The 20,139-nt window shown below is 36.3% G+C and overlaps 1 protein-coding gene across 6 annotated transcripts in view; it reads left to right on the top strand.

Moving 5' to 3' along the window:
* ANAPC4 (anaphase promoting complex subunit 4) overlaps positions 1–20,139 on the top strand; it is a 56,335-nt gene that overhangs the window by 27,786 nt on the left and 8,410 nt on the right. The window contains exons 17-29 of one of the 6 annotated variants that reach the window (XM_023730235.1): positions 2,459–2,514; positions 4,846–4,892; positions 5,993–6,049; positions 6,372–6,428; positions 11,858–11,951; positions 13,716–13,813; positions 15,103–15,164; positions 15,245–15,283; positions 15,364–15,465; positions 16,310–16,384; positions 17,285–17,458; positions 18,614–18,737; positions 19,336–19,568. In XM_023730235.1, the coding sequence (XP_023586003.1) occupies positions 2,459–2,514; positions 4,846–4,892; positions 5,993–6,049; positions 6,372–6,428; positions 11,858–11,951; positions 13,716–13,813; positions 15,103–15,164; positions 15,245–15,283; positions 15,364–15,465; positions 16,310–16,384; positions 17,285–17,458; positions 18,614–18,737; positions 19,336–19,563 (1,213 nt within the window). In that variant the 3' untranslated portion in view covers positions 19,564–19,568. Of the gene's footprint in view, positions 1–2,458; positions 2,515–4,845; positions 4,893–5,992; positions 6,050–6,371; positions 6,429–11,857; positions 11,952–13,715; positions 13,814–15,102; positions 15,165–15,244; positions 15,284–15,363; positions 15,466–16,309; positions 16,385–17,284; positions 17,459–18,266; positions 18,341–18,613; positions 18,738–19,335; positions 20,114–20,139 lie in introns of those variants that run through there. The other 5 variants (XM_023730234.1, XM_023730237.1, XM_004375130.2 and 2 more) reach the window with 5 other exon arrangements.

Here is a 20,139-nt window from a genome sequence, read left to right as displayed (position 1 = left end):
CCTGCTACTCTGCTGAATCTTTCTATTAGTTCCAGTAGATTTCTCGTGGAGTCTTTAGGGTTTTCTATGTATAGTATCATATCAACCGCAAACAGAGACAGTTTAACTTCTTCATTACCAATTTGTATGCCCTTTATTTATTTTTCTTGCCTTATTGCTCTAGCTAGAACTTCCAGCACAATGTTAAATAGGGTGGTGATAAAGGGCATCCTTGACTTGTTCCTGTTTTCAAGGGGAATGTTTTCAGCCTCTCTCCATTAAGAATGATGTTGGCTTTTGGTTTTGCATTGATGCCCTTTATTATGTTGAGAAATTTCCTTTCTATACCTATTTTATTGAGAGTTTTTATTAGGAATGTGTGTTGGACTTTGTTGAATGCCCTTTCTGTGTCAATTGAGATGATCATGTGATTCTTTTCTTTCCTTTACGTTGATTGATTTTCTAATGTTGAACCATCCTTGCATACCTGGTATGAATCCTACTTGGTCATGATGTATTATGTTTTTGATATGATGCTGAATTCTGTTGGCTAGAATTTTGTTGAGAATTGTTGCATCTATATTCATGAGAGATACTGGTGTATAATTTTCTTTTTTGTGTGACATCTGCCTGGTTTTGGTATCAGGGTTATGCTGGCTTCATAGAATGAATTTGAAAGTGTTGCTTCCTCTTCTATGCTCTGAAATAGCTTGAGTAGTACTGGTACAAGCTGTTTTGTAAATGTTTTATAGAATTCTCCAGTGAAGCCATCTGGGCCAGGGCTTTTTTTGGTTGGGAGTTTTTTTTTTTTTATTACCTATTCAATCTCGTGTCTTGTTATGGGTCTGTTCAGATTTTCAGCATCACTTTGTTATAGTTTGGGTGGGTAGTTTGTTTCTAGAAATTTATCCATTTCCTCTAGGTTTTCAAATTTGTTGGAGTATAGTTTTAAAGTTTAGTTTTAATAAATCCTTGTTGGTTGGGAGTTTTTTTTATTACCTTTTCAATCTCTTCTCTTGTTATGGGTCTGTTCAGATTTTCAACATCACTTTGTTATAGTTTGGGTGGGTAGTTTGTTTCTAGAAATCTATCCATTTCCTCTAGGTTTTCAAATTTGTCGGAGTATAGTTTTAAAGTTTAGTTTTAATAAATGAATGTTAGAGATAAAATTAATATGGTGAAAAAATTTAAATAGTGTTTATGAGATATCAGATTAATATTCTGTGAACTCTTGGAATATTAAGGTTTTTTTTCTTCCCCTTGTTTTTTGCTGAGAGGATTTTAATCGTTTTGCATGATTAATGTAAGATATCACAGTCTTTTATTTCAAGTGTTTTACTCTGTACAGAAAGGTTAATGATAATGACCTACCTTTCCAGTAGTACATCCACTCCTCACTTTTCGACATGGTTAGGTTCCAAAGACCAGGTTGTTATGCAAAAACCGATGTTATATGGAGGATGAGCACACCAGAACACAAAACGGAGGATGACTGCATCATTACATAACGGCCAAATTACATCATTACATAACTTCCAAACCACTGAGAACCATGGCCCAGCTAAGTTGACACATAACCTTAACCATCACAGTCAGTGTTATTCTCACCTCCTGCCTCGACGTTCATTATTACCAGATGTATACCGTTAATGCGCAAAGTAGTCAGATAGTAGATTTTTTACAGTTGTCTTAAATGCGAAATGTCGGGTAACAAGATAATCAGTCAGTAAGTGAGCAGTAAGTGTGTTGTGACAATTAATGCTTGGAACGGGCTTTGAGATTTAGGAATGAAAAGTGCAAGTAGTATTTGGTTAGAATAATGATCTTAACGGTGTGAGCTTACAGAACTTAAAAAAAAAAAAAAAAAGATACCCATGTCTATATTTGGAGAGTTTCATCAAAATGAAGATGACTTCCACCTTAACCCTAATTTTTTGTGCACATTTGTGTAAAGCCTAGGGAAGTTCCATTTTTGAGATCCCATTAGTTATTATAAGGATTGAGAATTAATTTCCAAAAGTAATCTCCACTGGTATCTGATAATGACATAGTACAAATTTATAATAATGATTTTTCTGTTGAGTTGATGCTTTCTTTTCTTACTGATCAGTGAGCATGTTTTTTAACTGAGAATAATGCTGAAAACTATTTTTTCCTGATTTATTTGCGAAGTTAGAAAAGAATTTCACACTTTACTGAAGGCTAGGAAAGACTGTTGCACAGTTTGTGGCAAGGGTGTTATAACCACTTAGAATCTGAATTGTTTGCTTTATGTTTGAAAAGAATCAGAATTTGCTCTTAAAAAATTTTATTTTTAAGTATACGTTTGATTTGTAAAATCTGCTGTTCTGAAGGCTTAAGTGTCATCTACATAGGGATAAAATAGAATGATCAAGGTTATTATATCCCATGACAATTGCACAATGACCTATGAATCCCACACAATAGTTTTACCTCTGATTTATTTTTATCTTTCTAGAGTTATAGATAGCAGTATGAAAAACTTCAAAGCATTTTTTCGGTGGCTGTATGTCGGTAAGTTAACTGAATCAAACATTATTGTTATTTTAACCCTTTGTAAAAAATTTATGAGAGTATTAGACTATTTCAGTTGGTCTAGTAAAATTTCAAATACCTATGAAAGCAGAGAGAATAGTATGAAGACCTGCCTTGTACCCAGTTTCGGCAGTTATCAACATATGGCCAGTCTTACTTCATCTTCATCTATCCCCACCTCCCCATGCATTTAGGAAAGCTTTCCTGAGGCATTTATTGTCTCCATCACTCACTCATAGTTAACCTTTTTCTACCTTTAATATCCCCTTCAATTAAAAGAACGTTTTTGAATCCCTGTTAGGTATTAGATTCAAAAAGGAAAAACAAGATGCAGTCTCTTGCCCTTGAATAACTCGTCTCCTTGTTTTTATACTTCCATCTTCTTTCTCTAGATCTGTGCTGTCTAGTATGGTCGTCAATAGCCAGATGTGGCTATTTAACCTAAATTAAAGTGAAATAAGATTACAAATTCAGTTCATTTGTCACACTAGCCACGTTTGAAATGCTCAGTAGCCTCATGTGGTTAGTGGCCACCATACAGTGCAGAATTACAGTGTTTCCTTTTTCTAGCAAGTTCTGTTGGATAGTGATACCCTAGTAGATTATAGACCACTTGTCTAGATAAGGGCCTATGTTGATATTTCTTAGTATCTCCACAGTATCTTTGCAGTTGAGTAGATAGTTAAAAAATATTTATTGACTGGATATTAAAGGTTTTAATATTACTTTACAGTGTATGCATATTTTATTTAGTTAGTTTGTACCGAAGTTTTTGTACTCTTTGTTAACATGCTTGAAATAATCCAGCATTCAGTTTCTTCTAGCATATGCAAAATTTAGTTGTAAATAGAATTTATTTCATATTTGTTAAGATTCTAAAGAGTGAAATAGAAGGTAAATTAATTGTAATGTGCTAACATTCCTGTAAAAAAAAATTTTACACTTTACTGAATGCTAGGAAAGATTATTGCACAGTTTGTGGGAAGGGTGTTACAACCACTTAGAATTGGAATTATGTCCAAATTTGCTCCAGCTGTAATGTTCTAAATGCAGATGCTGTATTTGTTGGCCTAATATAATTGCTTTTGTTTAAAAATTATGATCTGCAGATGTTGATGTTTGAAATATTTAGATTTTCTCAAAACTGTACCAGTAATAGCCAGAATGGGGAGCCAGAGTGTTTATCAGGGCAGCCTGTTTTAAGATCAGAGTTGTTAATTAGAATAAAGAGTCTTATAAGATAGATGAATGAGACCTTAGAAATAATTTTCTTTTACAGTAGTCTGCTTTTACTTGCAATTTTTGGAGGTAATTTAGGTAGCTGCTCGTTTCTTATTGGAGTATAGCGTTGTTGAAGGCATGCTGGCTTGGAAAATCGGAGACCCAGTTGTAATCCTGGCTGTCCCACTAGTTAGCTGTTTTCTCTTCTGGTTAGCTGATATTCTCTTCTGTAAAATGTAAGCTCCATGAAGGCAGTGATTTTTTCTCCTGTACTGCTGTATCCATAGGACCTATAGTATGCCCAATATATATTATTTGGATGAATAAATGAATGAGTTGAATTAGCTTATGGCAGCTTTTTCAGATAATTTAGGAGTTTGAGTTGATTCAAAAAAGGTTTTAAAATCATCTGTATTTGCACAACTATGTGCAACATGCTTATTACCAACAAAACACTGTAAAAGAGCATATTTAAACACTAAGCAAAATAACATGCAGCATACTTAGTCCTTGACTTAGGTGGACAAAACACAAAAAACACAATACTGATGAGGACAACCTCATGAAAAGGACAGAAGGAGTCAACCGTAGATAGTAGATTAAAGAAAAATATATAAATATGCATGTATGTGTGTGTATGCATGCATAAATATTACTGCAGATGTCTTTGTATAGCTAAAAAAGGCCCCAGGGCCTTTGTTACTCCCAGATTTTTGGTGGGAAGAATTGCTTGCAGGTTTTAAGAGAGGTTAGAAGGACGAAAACCTGCACGCATAGACTTTGAACAAGACAGTAGTTAGAGTTGTTTGTCTGGAGTGACAAGGAGGAAAAGAAAAATAATAGTTGAGAATGCTTAGACCAACACTTCTGAACCAGAATATTAAATCAGATTTAAGCTCTTTGACCTTCAGTTTTTAGAAGAAAAATAAATTTTTCTTGGTGAAAATAATAATAGTGTAAATATTCTACCCTACTGGAAGCTGTTTCAGATTGATTTCGGCTTGAGTGAAACACATGTAGTCTTTGAAATGCATCTATAGTTAAAGTTAGGTATGTAGTTCAAGGATAATTTTAACTTTATATTTTCAGCGATGTTGAGAATGACAGAAGACCATGTGCTTCCTGAGCTGAATAAGGTAGTATTTATTTTGAAGCATTAAAGAAGGTAAAAACATGATTGCATGGGTTTTTTCCATATTTATTTTTGCATCTCACAGAGTACCTTTATTATGTCTGTGTAAATGCATAATTTTCATATTTGTATAAGATTTTATAATCTATAAATGTAGGATCTTTGTATTTCTTGCTTTAATTTTCTTAAATCTTAAAAACATTTTCATTTTCCTTGAAAATGTAGTTCTTAAACATTAGTACCTATGTTGATGTCTGGTAAACAACAATTTCTGTTATAAGGATTATGATAAGTGGCAATGGAATATCCTTCCCGGAGGATTATAGAATAGGGCAGAATTCCCACTTGATTTCTGTGGCTCACTCATCCTTACCCGTTCAAAACATCTAATTCAGATAGAGTTGGTAATTTTGAGCCTGAAAAAATAGAAAACAATAAAATTAGACTGGATGAGCAAAGGATCCTTCACTCTACAGCTCTTACACTAAGTAGATGTTGTGAAGGGTCTTTTGAGCTCTGGATGACTGACCTCGCAAACTAGTAAAGGTTCATATATTAGCTGTTTTTCTGACATCACTGTTAGCTTTATTTTGGATGGTAAAATGTGTTAATTGTTGGCAGGAAGAGAGCTTAATGTGCAGTTTTTGAGGGCTGACAGGCGGGGGTGGAGTGAAGGCAGGTTCACTGTAAGAAGCAGAGGCTAACACTGAAGCAAATAATCCTGTTTAGTTGTAGCCCTAGACTGCGGCTGAGGTTGCTTGTCTGGATTTACAGCCCCTCTCTCCTAAAGAAGGGACCTGCACACAGTCTTGGCACAGGATGTAGTCTTAGGCCAGAAGGAATTCTGTAACCATTGGATTAACTGATTGGAAATGTAGGTTTAAGGTGTTTAATTAGATGCTTCTCGGAGCCCGAGGATTTCATGGTTTTCATAGTCGCACAGTATCCTGGGTCTCTGTTGATATTTCTTTGAAGGAACTTTGTCTGTTTTCCCCATGGCTTTGAGTGGATAGTAAGAAAGTCACACCTGTTGTTACTTAATATTTCTTCCTTTAACTGAGGAGCTTTCTTTTATCTTGATTTGTTTCTTTTTGTTTTTAATAGATGACTCAAAAAGATATCACATTTGTTGCTGATTTTCTTACTGAACATTTCAATGAGGTAGGGAATTTGTATTTTTATAATGCTGGGTTTTTTTAGTGTGATAAACCTAGGTAATGGTAGGAACTAATCAGATTTAATCCAGTTTAGTAGAAGTTCTTAGTTATATTTTTTAAACTATGGAACTAATAAATGGCAGTACTTATGCATTAAACATGAAGGCTATAAGCTGAACTATTAGTGTGTGTTTTATAATCCATAAAAGTAAAGAGTAACCAGTACTAACAGTTCTTAAAAATAAAGTTTTTGATTTACATTTAAATTTTTTTTCTTTTTCTTGTGGGAGTTGACTTAAGAATTAAACTATGTTTATTCTTTCTAGGCTCCAGACCTTTATAATCGAAAAGGCAAATACTTTAATGTTGAAAAAGTTGGTCAGGTATGTGCTTTGGATTGAATTCAATTATTATTACTCTTGAATTTTAAGAACTAATTTTTAAACTTCAGCAGTGTTAATCTTTGTTATTCAAAGTTTATGGAAAGTATACAATGCCAAGTTGTGTAACAGCCCTGCCCTCTCAGTAAAATAACCAAAGAGCAGGAATTTTTAAACTTTTTGGTCTTAGAACTCTTTTAGATTTTTAATAGTTGTTGAGGACACCAAAGTTCTTTTGCTTATGTGGGCTGTATCTGTTGATGATATTATTAGGTATTAGAAATTAAAAGACTAAAATGATTATTTCTTAATTCTTTTAAAAATAACAGTAAACTCAGTTACTGTTACGTGCTAATGTAAATATTGTTACTAAATAATAATTTCCAACTTTCCTCCCGCAAAAGCTAGTAAAGAGTGGCATTGTTTTATATTTTTGCAAATCTCTTTGGTGTCCAGCTTCATAGAAGACAGCTAGATTTCTCATGTCTGTTTTCTGCATTTGTGATACGTTCTTTTGGTTAATGTATGTAAAGAAGACCTACAGGTGTGTAGCTGGAAAAGCTAGAAGTATTTTAATAGTTTTTTCAGATAATTGTGGATATTCTTTGATACTATACCAAGTCTTGACAAGTGATAATTTCTTAAAAGGTTAATTGAATGTAGAATCTAAAATTGCATTGGTAAACTTTTCATTGTTACATTAAAATCCACTGGTCTACCCTGCATTCGTACTGGATCCTTTACAGTGTGTATGATTTTCTAACATCAGGCATTGATGATTTGGAAAATATTGGTTCACTGGTTCATCTTCCAAATGCTGACACCTTTCATCATACAGTATCATGACAGTTTCACCATAAGAGCCTTTTAGGTACTGGGAAGCTATCAAGCATACAGTGGCAGGTACAGGTTTTCCAAAATTCTGATTTTCGCTTGAAAGTGTATATTTTATTATTGGCAACAATAATACTGTCAGTTGTTTTGCTTGAAGTGACAGGCTTACTTTATTTTTGAGAAAATGTCTGCCAAATACACAAGTATGAATAATCATAGTTTGCCTTTCAAGTAAAAATAGAATTCCATTTAAAAATAAAGTACCTAGTTTAACTCGCAACTGAAACAATTTCATGACTGCTTTTCTTCAAGATAACCATCACACTGTGGTGTGCACTAACAGTGTTTTATGTATACTTCCCATTTCTGTCATATAGAATATTAAAAACAAAATATTAAAAACATATAGAATATTAAAAACATTCTATAATATAGAATATTAAAAACTCAAGGGCTGAGATTTAATACAATGAATGATTTTAATAGCTTCATCAAAGGTGAGCGAAACCGTTGAGTCTGTGGTGAAAATCCAGTGACTCCAGTGAGGTTTGGAGCCACTACCTTGACTCTTGCAAAGGTGCCAGCAGGTTTTCCCACCGATGCTTTTGATCATCAGTGCAATATCCACACAGTGAAAAAGGCAAATAACATCCTAATATTATTATTGTAAAGGCCCCCTGGGTGGCACAAACAGTATAGCGCTCAACTACTAGCTGAAAAAGGTGGCTTGAACCCACCCAGAGGTGCCTCAGAAGACAACCTGGCGATTTGCTTTGAAAGGTCACAGCCTTGAAAACCCTGTGGAGCAGTTCTACTTGGCACTCACAGGGTCACTGTGAGTTGGTATCGACAGCAACTAACAACAACACTTAGAAAAGAGGGTGGTGATGGCTCCAGTGGTAGAATTCTCATCTTCCATGCAGGAGACCCGGGTTCGTTTCCTGGCCGGTGCACCTCATGTGCAGCGACCACCGATTTGTTAGTGGAAGCTTGCGTGTTGCTATGAATGTGAACAGGTTTTATCAGAGCTTCTAGACTAAGAGGGACTAGTAAGAAAGGCCTGATGATCTACTTCGGGAAATCAGCCGATACACATCTATCTACACATCACAGTGATCTGATCTCATTGTGCATGGAGCTGCCATAAGTTGGGGCTGACTCGATGGCAGTTCATAACAGCAAATTGTTACAAAAATAGTATTGCTTCATGGATCCCTGAAACCATCTTGAGGATTGCCAGGGGTCTACGGACCACACTTTGAGAACCACTGCCATAATGCGTATTGACAGTTGATACTTACAAAACTAATTTATAATTTACATATGTAAGATGAAAATATATTGCATGAAAATAGAACAGGGAATTTAAAGTCTATTTATGGTCTCTGCATTTATAATATCCTAATATTTTAGTAGCTTCTAGTTTGCTTAGTTGCTTAGCACTTAGTAAGTTTTAGTCTCTGCACTTAGAATGTTGTTAGGTGCCATCAGAGCTACCCTGTGTACGACAGAACGAAACCTTGCCCTGTTCTGCTCCGTCCTCACAGTCCTTGCTGTATTTGAGTCCATTGTTGCAGCCACTGTGTCAATGCATGTCAGGCATCTTCCTTTTTTTCCACTGACCATCTACCTTGCCAAGTACGATATCCTTCTCCAGGGACTGGTCCCTGCACATGTCCCAAGTACAAGTATGTGAGACGAAGTCTCGCTGTCCTCACTTCCCAGGAGCACTCTGGCTGTACTTCTTCCAAGATAGATTTGTTCATTCTTCTAGCAGTTCGTGGTATACTTAATATACTTCGCCAGTGCAGTAATTCAAAGTCATCAATTCTTTGTTCTTGCTTATTCATCATCCAGCTTTTGCATGCATACGAGGTGATTGAAAATTCCTTGGCTTGGGTTAGGCACACCTTAGTCCTCAGAGTGACATCTTTGCTTTTTAACACTTTAAAGAGGTCTTTTGCAGCAGATTTGCCCAGTGCAGTACGTCATTTGATTTCTTGACTGCTGCTTCCATGGTTGTTGATTATGGATCCAAGTAAAATGAAATCCTTGACAACTTCTGTCTTTTCTCTGTTTACCATGATGTTGCTTACTGGTCCAGTTGTGAGGAATTTCTTCTTTATGTTGAGGTGTAATCCATACTGAAGGTTGTAGTCTTTGATCTTCATCAGTAAGTGCTTCACGTCCTCTTCACTTTCAGCAAGCAAAGTTGTGTCATCTGCATATTGGAGGTTGTTAATGAGTCTTCCACCAGTCCTGATGCCACATTCTTCTTCATATAATCCAGCTTCTCGGATTACTTGCTCAGCATACAGATTGAGTAAGTATGGTGAAAGGATACAACCCTGGAGTACACTTTTCCTGATTAAAACCACGCAGTATCCCCTTGTTCTGTTCGAAAAACTTCTTCTTGGTCTATGTACAGGTTCCTCATGAGCACAGTTAAGTGTTTTGGAATTCCTTTTCTTTGCATTGTTATCCATAATTTGCCATGATCCACACAGTTCAATACCTTTGCATAGTCAATGAAACAGATAAACATCTTTCTGGTATTCTCTGCTTTCAGCCAAGATCCATCTGATATCAGCAGTGATATCTCTGGCTCCATGTCCTTTTCTGGATCCAGCTCAAATTTCTTGCAATTCCCTTTGAGGTACTGCTACAATCACTTTTGAATTATCTTCAGCAAAATTTTATTTGCGTGTGATATTTATGATATTGTTTGATAATTTCCACATTCTGTTGGATCACTTTTCTTTGGAATAGGCACAAATATGGATCTGTTCCAGTTGGCTGGCCAGGTAGCTGCCTTCCAAATTTCTTGGCATAGATGAGTGAGCACCATCCGTTTGTTGAAACATCTCAGTTGGTATTCTGTCAATTCCTGGAGCTTTGTTTTTTTGTCAGTGTATTCAGTGTAGCTTGTAAGTCTCCCATTAGTACCTATTGATTCTTTTTCATATGCTGCCTCCTGAAATGGTTGAACGTTGACCAGTTCTTTTTGGTACAGTGAATGTGTTCACTCTTTCCATCTTCTTTTGATCCTTCCTGCATTGTTCAGTATTTTGCCCATAGACTCCTTCAGTATTGCAACTCAAGGCTTGAATTTTTTCTTCAATTCTTTCAGCTGGAGACATGTTGTGCATGTTCTTCCTTTTTGGTTTTATAACTCCAGGCCTTTGCACATTTCATTATAATGCTTTACTTTGTCTTTTCGAGCTACTCTTTAAAATTTTCTGTTTAGTTCTTTTACTTCATCATTTCTTCTTTTGCTTTAGCTACTCTACATTCAAGGGCAAGTTTCAGGGTTTCTTGTGATATCCATTTTGGTCTTTTCTTTTTTTCCTGTCTGTTTAGTGACCTCTTGCCTTCTTCATGAATAATGTCCTCGATGTCATTCCACAACTCATCAGGTCTTTGGTCATCAGTGTTCAGTGCATCAAATCTTTTCTTGAGGTGGTCTCTAAATTCAGAAGGGATATACTCGAGGTTGTATTCTGACCCTGGTGGACTTGTTCTGATTTTCTTCAGCTTCACCTTGAACTTGGATGTGAGCAGTTGATGGTCTATTCTGCAGTCGTTCCCTGGCCTTGTTCTGACTGATGATACTGAGCTTTTCCATTGTCTCTTTTCACAAATGTAGTCGATTTGGTTCCTGTGTTTTCCATTCAGTGAGGCCCATGTGTATAGTCGGCTTTTATGTTGTTGAGAAAAGGTATTTACAATGAAGTCATTGGTTTTGCAAAATTCGTCATGCGATCTCCAGCGTCATTTCTATCACTAAGGCCATATTTTCCAACTAACAATTCTTTGTTTCTGCCTTTCGCATTCTAGTCGCCAGTAGTTATCAATGCGTCCTGATTGCATGTTTGATCAATTTCAGACTGCAGAAGCTGGTAAAAGTCTTCAGTTTCATCGTCTTTGGCATTAGTGGTTGGTGCGTAAGTTTGAATAGTGATCATATTAACCGGTCTTCATTGAATGCGTATGGATAATTATCCTATCACTGACAGCATTGTACTTCACGATATATCTTGAAATGTTCTGTTTGATGATAAATGCAGTGCCATTCCTCTTCACCTTGTCATTCCCAGCATAGTAGACCTTATGATTGTTTGATTCAAAATGGCCAATACCAGTCCATTTCAGCTCACTAATGCCTAGGATATCAATCTTCGTGTGTTTCATTTTTGATGGCTTCTAATTTTCCCAGATTCATACTTCGTACATTCCATGTTCTGATTATTAATGGATATTTGCAGCTGTTTCTTCTCATTTTGAGTTACGTCACATCAGCAGATGATGGTCCTAAAAGCTTTATTCCATCCATGTCATTAAGGTCGACTCCACTTTGAGGAGGCAACTGTTCCCAAGTCATATTTTGAGTACCTTCCAATCTGAGGGGCTCATCTTCCAGCACCATATCAATGTTCTGCTGCTATTCATAAGGTTTTCACTTAGAATAGTAATGTACTTTCAGAGGACTTGACAGTAAAACAAAATAACCTATTAAATAGAAAAATTTAAATATGAACATTTTTTGGAGCTCAGTTCCTTAATTTACTAAATTTTAATTTTTACTTCGTTTTTTCTAGTACTTGAAAGATGAAGACGATGATCTTGTGTCACCCCCTAACACAGAGGGAAACCAGTGGTATGACTTTCTTCAAAATAGCAGCCACCTTAAAGGTATTTGTGTGCCAAGTAGACGTTGGCCATGTTTAAATTTACTGGAGACCAGATCTGCAGTAGATCAGCACACAGTTTTGCTGAACACTTGCTAAATACTTATCTAAGTTCTTCAGACTTATTTTTTTGTGTCCACTTTATTTGACTATAGAAGCAACAAAATAACAAATAGTGTAGATGTCACCATGATAGAAAACATTTTTAAATTAACCATCATGTAGTGAGATTGCTTATTCTTAAGTATTCTTATGTGTGTGTTTTACACCTTATAAAAACAGGATGTTGGGGAGGTGCTGTAGAGTTCAACAGTGAGAGAAGTCTGTTTTGCTGACTACAGTTTGTTAGCTCCTAAAAGCATAAGTACGTTTAACTGGATTCTTTTGAGGCTGTAGTATTATGTGTTCTGGTTGTGCCTTTCATCCTCTAGGATCTTAAAATGTCACACACGTATTCTGATCCTCAGGAGAAGAGTCCCTGGGTGGAGGAGTCTTTTAAATGCTCAAGATTTTGCTAGTATGTGAGTTTGGACAAGCTCATTAATCTCCCAGATTCTTAGTCTGGTTTGAAGTAATACCAGCCACCTTATATGAAAGTATTAAGAAAATAATTAAACTTTTTTCCAATACAAAAATCAAATGTTAGACCTTTGATATATGTACTTTCTTAGGGTACATTAGAGAGTCAGTATTGCATAATGGGTGAGAGAGGGGCAGATGCCTGGGTTGGAATCTTGCTCTCCTGTGTCCTAGTAGTGTGGCCAGGGCAAGTTGCCAAACCTGTCTGTACTCCAGTTTTCTCATCTGTAAAATGAGGATGATAATAGTCCCTCCCTCAAAAGCCGTTGTGAGGAGTAAGTAAATTAATCTGTATAAACTTGGAATAGTGCCTGGCACATGGTAAGCAGTCAGTAGATATTAGCAGTTTATTATTATTGGAAGTTTTCTGTGTATTTAGAATTTGTTACCTGTTGGGAGTTTATAATGTTAAATTCATTTTATCCTGCATAACTGGGACATGAGATACTTTATGTAAGGGAGGCCGACAGTTGCGGGGGGCTTTGGAATCAGACTCGGATTTGGTTCATAGATCTAGACACAGTCATTTTCACAATGGGCAATTGCCTAACCCCCTAAATTCAAATTTTTTTTTTTTCTTTTTAAATCTGTGCATTAGTGAATATGATGCTTACTTTGTAGGGCTGTTCTAAGAAATAGAAATAGCATATATAAAGAAGATCCTGGCATAGTAGGTAGTCAGTGGATGCTAAATTATATATTTCTACTGATAAAGCAGCCTTTTCAAAAGTAAAGTGCTTATTTAGAGAGTTTGTTTCTTGTCTCCTGTTTTTGCTTAGTATCATACTCTTCCAGAACAATACTGGACTGCTGTTGTCGTTTTGTTATGGCAAAGAATAGAGAAGAATGAAATTTATTTCATTGTGTCTTATGGTTCCCAGATCATTCCTTTGTTCTCATAGCCCACAGAATCATATTACTGGATATTGGTGGGAGAAGTAGGCTGAAGAATAACAAGTTGGTAGGGCTAAGCTTTTTTTGAGTGTGGTTGGTTTTAGTGGGCTGACAGTGAGGGGTGATGAAAGGCAGAAGACCGTGTTCATGTTTACTGAGAGCGTGTGAAAGTATAATGAGGTGGCCAGTGCGCACTCTGCCTGGAGATAAGCTGTGCAGGCTGGCTTCCCCAGTAGATTGTTTTCTCCTAATCACCTGGTTTGCTACAGCTGTTTTTGTTTTTGTTTGAAAACAGAAAGTCCTTTGCTGTTTCCTTATTATCCTCGAAAATCATTGCATTTTGTGAAAAGGCGGATGGAGAACATTATTGATCATTGTTTGCAAAAGCCGGCAGTAAGTTTGGAAGAAATGCATGTCTTTATGTAGGAGCAAGACTATCTACTATATGTGACTCATGTATGTGGATCATCGTAGTTATTAGGATGAACCATATGAAAATGCTGATATTCACCTGTTTTTGACTCACAAAAATGGCAGTGTCATGTGATCCAAACTAATATTTTGTCTTACTGTTAGTCTTTTACCTAAATAAAAAGGAAATATATAGAGTCGGCACTCCGTATTCATGGGTTCCGCATCTGCGGATTCAACCAATTGTGGATCAAAAATATTAAAAAAAAAAAAAAAGTAAGTTCCAAAAAGCAAAACTTGAACTTGCCGCACACTACACTGAATCCCTGCGAATAGAGTGATGTGGAGACATACCCTGTGAAAGCCTCCCCCATTTCACAGATCTCAGTCTCTGTCCAGCGCTTGTGGTTTGAGCATTGCCTCGTTATTATTCCCTCAACTATACAGTATAACAACTATTTGCATAACATTTACATAGTATTAGGTATTATAAGTAATCTAGAGATGATTTAAAGTATACGGGAGGATGTGCGTAGATTATATGCAAATACTATGCCATTTTATATAAGGAACTTGAGTATCAGTGGATTTTGGTATCCGCGGGTGTCCTGGAACTAATCCCCTGTAGATACCAATGGTCGACTGTATATAGTTATTGAAAGTGTTGGTATCTGTGGTATTTTATTTGTTCCCAGAACAAACTCAGTATATATGGTTTTAATTACAGAGCTGACATGGCTCACATTTACCACCGGAGGGTGCACGGTTGCTGTAACGAGACTGGAGGAGGTGGTTCTAACCTGCCATGCTCTTGTCTCTGAGGTCCCTTTCAGCTCAGCATTTTCTCTAGTTTCCTTGCTGTCAGACTGTCATTAATTTCTTGTGTGACAAACGAAAGAATGAACTTGGACCTGTGCCTAATACGGGGAGGTGGGGAGTGGGAAACGGGCTCATTGCTTAGGTGGCACTGGGCTTCTGTTAAGGGGGGTAGAAAAATGTGGGAACAGTGGTGATGGCTGTACTACATGGTGAACACAGTTGATGGCATCGAAGTGCACATGTGAAGAATGTTTAAATGGCAAGTGTTTTGTTAGACATATTTGCCATGATAAAAAACACTACATGTTAAAAATTCTTGGAAGGATTTGCTGATATAGGTGACTTTTTTTTTTTTTTTTTTTACTAGAGTTGAACAGGGAGCATCAGTCACTTTCTGTATTTATCTGTGTGTGTCAGTGCTCTAGTTACAGTTTTAAATCTTATTTTTATAGGATGTAATTGGAAAATCGATGAATCAAGCAATCTGTATTCCATTATATAAAGATGTTAGAAGGTAATTCTGTATACCTTTTGTGTGGTATAATTCAGCAGCCAGTTTATATTTTTCTTACTTTTTTTTCCCTTTTGTTTCAGTGAGGACTCTACACGTAGACTGCTCAAGTTTCCTTTTCTGTAAGTGTGTGTTTTCTGTTATGTGAAGAATACAATTTCATTCTAAGTATCAATAGCTAAATACCATTTTTTTCCCTTAGGTGGAATAATAAAACTTCAAATCTACATTATCTTATTTTTACGATTTTAGAAGATTCAGTTTATAAAATGTGTATCTTAAGGAGACATACTGATATTTCCCAGTAAGTATTCATTTAAAATTTGAATTGAAGAGATAAGATTATTATTTCTAATAATAAAACATACAGCTTCCCTTCCCAACATTTCAGGTTTTAGTTAAGGAGATGAACCCTTCATCTAGCTACCTTGTGACTTCAGGCTTGTCACTTAACTGGCCTCAGTCTTAGTTTTCGTATCATTAAAATGAAAATGCCCTGTTAGGAAATTACATGATCCTTTCTAGTTCTAGATTTTTTAATTTTATATTGGTATGGTAGCCATCATATATAGCATCATTTTTTAGGGTTAGGAAAAATATGGCAGCAAAAAATTCAGGGTTATATTATGTTTCATGAACTTTTAGAAGTTCAAAACTATGTTATTGGTTACCTTATAGAAAGGATTTTTACATTGGCTTAAGTATGCCTTTCATTTCATTAAATAAGAGGCCTTGCCCATAGAGACTTCTTTTGAAGATCCAAAGTATAAGTGCTGAAAGGTAAGTCATATCAGAGTGCTGTTAGTGTCTTAAATGGTTTTAAATCTGAATTTAAGAGGAATTTATTGAGATCAAGATATAGCCAAAGAGAAGTAATTTGGCTGTCTGTTTTACCTTACTTTTGTAAGGTATGTGGAACTCCTTTGGTAACTATAAGATTTTAAACCAAGTTGTAATTTTGATGTTAGGTTTATCTCTCTAGATGTTTGAATTAAATTAGTTACCTGTGTGCTAGAGTGAAAGTAATGTATTTTGGTCTGGGATTTGGTATTTCTGTAAATGTACTAACACTGATAATCATGTTCTTTCAAGCATTTAGATTATTGTTTGTTCCACAAAGTCTCTTTTTTCTCCCTTCTTTCTTCAAGGTCTGTAAGTAATGGACTAATTGCTGTTAAATTTGGGAGCTTTACATATGCTACAACTGAAAAAGTGAGAAGAAGGTAAATCTTGAATTTCGTTTAGATGAAATGTATATGTACATATGATACATTCGTGTGTTTAATGAGTGCAGTTACAGAAACGTGGTTATACTCAGTTATAGTGATGATGTGGGCAGAAGGGTTTTGTCACTTCCAGCATGAGGGTCAGGATTCTTGTTTTATACGTTGAGAATGATTTGACTTAAAATTGATGAGAACCTTACTGCTCTGCAGAAATGTATGTGGCGTGGTTTCTTATAATTAATACTTCCGAGCCCTCTGTCTGCTAGAAAAATAATGTGGTTCCCGGGGTAAATCCCCTACAGGGCTAAAATTCTTGTTATAACCAAAACAAATGTGAGGTGATATCATTCTCATGCATCTGGGTTTTCTTAAGATAGAAAGTGTAACAATACCTGAGCCATCCCTGAGTCTTTGCAGGGAAAAGACACTAATGATAGGCTGATGTTTTCCTCACTCTCTTATCCTTACATAGAAAAAGTTTTCTATGATAAAGTCTTTGGAATTGTCGCATCTTTTTTTATGTGTAAAATCTTAATTTTATTTTCTTACATGTACTAGAACCAGTCTAGTTAACTCTGTTTCCCCAAGGCTTATATGAGGTGTCATTTCCACAGGCCAAAGGCCTGGCTATTAATGTCAGGAATTTTCTGAAACTGTGAACCAACTTTACAGATTTTTCTTCTACATAATTACCTATTTTCAAAGCCTAGTTATATTTGTGAATAATGAGGGCAACAGATAACTGATTTTAGTGCAAACTAATGATATGTTTTAAGTGTTATTGTACAGAATGTCACTTGATCTTATTATCGTTTTTTCTGCTTGGTGCCAGAATAATCTTATGCATGCAATATTTTCTCAGTAGTGATGATCATACTAAACTTATTTTGATTCTAGTACCTACAGTTGTTTAGATGCACAGTTTTATGATGATGAAACTGTAACAGTAGTTCTTAAAGACACTGTAGGACGTGAAGGAAGAGACAGACTCTTGGTCCAGTTGCCATTGTCTTCCGTCTATAACAGTGAAGATTCTGCAGATTATCAGTTCAGTGGGACTTACTCTACAAGGTATGGAGCCAGTAGAATTATCTTTCTGATTTAACAGTTAAACACTTAACAGTAGATTTTGGTTCTTTGGGTATATTAATGGTTATCTAGTACTATAAGGTCACTATGAGTTGGAATCAACTCGATGACAACAGGTTTTTTTTCTTTTGAGTTACTAGGTGTCTTAGTTATCTAGTGCTGCTATAACAGAAATACCACAAGTGGGTGGCTTTAACAAACAGAAATTTATTTTCTCACAGTTTAGGAGGCTAGAAATCCAAATTCAGGGTGCTAGCTCTAGGGGAAGGCTTTCTCTCTGTTGACTCTGAAGGAAGGTCTGTCTCTCTTTGAGCATCTGCTTCTGGGTAGTCTTCGTGTGTCCTGGCATCCCTCTTCCCCAGTCCCTCTTTTTTTACTTGCTTATTTAATCTTTTTTATATCTCAAAAGAAATTGACTAAAGATACACCCTATACTAATGATGCCTCATTAACATAACAAACACTGCCCACTCACAACTGTGATTATATCCACAGGCAGAGGTTAGGATTTACAATACATATTTTGGTGGGACACAGTTCAATCCATAACACTAGGGTTAGCTGTAAAGTCAGTGGAGCAGAAATAATCCTATTTTTTACTCAGCAAATACTGGCTTCAACAGCTTTCCTGTCACTTTGCTATACTAGTAAATCAGAAGTATTTGCTGGAACAAGGTGGGAAATTATTTGGGTGGGAACTGAAACTTCTTTTAGTTCTGTTTTCAAGGGTAACATTAACCCCAGTTTGTAGATTAATTATTTTAGATTTGCCTTTGCTGTTTCCTTCCAGAATTAGGAACTCAGTAGTCACATGGAGTGTACACAGCCAGTTCCAAGAGATGACTTTAGTTGACTGAGATTTAGGTAATCAGATCCCTTCTCTAACTTAAAAGTGTGTTCATTTGCTTTCCTTGAAGGGCAGTGAAAAACTATACTAAGATGACATTTGGCCTATTTGAAATTGCAGTATTTTTAATAGAATATAGTATCGTGGCTTTTGATACAGTGGCTGGTACAATTACATTGGGAATGGTAGTATGGGGTAGAAGTTGAACCCATAGTTGACCCCAGTACCCCTGTAGTAATCCAGGGAGAAGATCCCCTTTTCATTCCTGGACTGGGTTTTTCCCTGTCTAGGCTCGATGAGCAGTGCAGTGCTATTCCCACACGTACCCTGCATTTTGAGAAGCATTGGAGATTACTGGAAAGTATGAAAGCACAGTATGTTGCTGGGAATGGTTTTCGAAAAGTGTCCTGTGTGGTAAGTGTTTACAGATTGTTTATTAACTAAAAGTAACGGGAACGTGACATTGCTCTGTGGAGCCTTCATTAAATACATGATACTGAGGTGCTTTTAGTGCAGACATTCTGTGGTTTATGGTTTTTATTGTTGATGAGCACGTAACAACTGTAGCTGTTTAGTTCTCTTGAGAAAGCTTACTAAGTAGTTAATAACAGTTCTAGATTTTAATAATCACGGATTGTTACTGTTGTACGTGGAGATCCTTTTATACAAAATGAAGGCTGAGATGAGTGATTTTGTTGTCGATTGATAGGAATTCAACTTTTCTATAAAACCATTCTTTGATTCAAGCATCTAATTTATAATTCCTTATATATAATGTGGAAACCCTGGTGGTGTAGTGGTTAAGTGCTATGGCTGCCAGCCAAAAGGTTGGCAATTCGAATCCACCAGGCGCTCCTTGGAAACTCTATGGGGCAGTTCTGCTCTGCCCTATAGGGCTGCTGTGAGTTGGAATCGACTCCATGGCAATGGGTTTGGTTTTTTTTTTTGGTTTATATATAAGGTATTAGTTGAGCCATCTTTTAAAAAATTTTTATGATCTTTTCTTCTTTAGTTAAGCTCAAATCTCCGTCATGTGAGAGTATTTGAAATGGACATCGATGATGAATGGGAGCTTGATGAGTCTTCAGATGAAGATGAGGAGGCTAGCAATAAGCCTGTAAAAATAAAGGAAGAAGTATTGTCTGAGTCGGAGGCAGAGAACCAGCCAGCCAGTGCTGCCATTGCACCTCCTGAGATAGTAATTAAAGTGGAAAAACTCGACCCTGAGCTGGATTCATAATATAGGTTGTCATTATTTTGCCTGTTCTCGTTATGTCAGAAGTGAGATGGACTAAGGTGTCTTGGGACTACTTTTAATTTTCTTTGTGTAACAAAGAAGTAAACAGTAAATTTTATTTACTTTTATCCTGCTTCATCTTCTTTTACGGTATAGTCACTATGATAAGACATAAACCTGTTGCCATAGAGTTGATTCTGACTCATAGCAACCGTATAGGACAGAGTAGAGCTGCCCCATAGTTTCCAAGGATATAATCTTTACGGAATCAGACTGCCACATCTCTCCCGTGGAGCGGCTGGTGGGTTCCCATTCCGCATCTTCCGTTTAGCAGCCAGTTGCTTAACCACTGTGCCACCGGGACTCATGTCACTATGATAGACTTTATTTTTGCTGAGGTTTCTTTTTAATACTGTATGCAGAACTAAGAAAACAAGTTGAATATAAAGAAAAAGTTCAGGACTCCGGCAAGATGGCGGTCTAAGCAGAAGTACCACGCCGTCCCTCCACAACAAAGATCCGAAAAACTAAGCCAAACAGAGAATCAACAATCCTGAAACCCTAGAACATCAAATGAAG

This window comes from Trichechus manatus, unplaced genomic scaffold (genome assembly GCF_000243295.1).
Source record: "Trichechus manatus latirostris isolate Lorelei unplaced genomic scaffold, TriManLat1.0 scaffold00034, whole genome shotgun sequence".
Classification (NCBI taxonomy): domain Eukaryota; kingdom Metazoa; phylum Chordata; class Mammalia; order Sirenia; family Trichechidae; genus Trichechus; species Trichechus manatus.
This window is presented reverse-complemented; position numbering and strand designations above follow the sequence as displayed.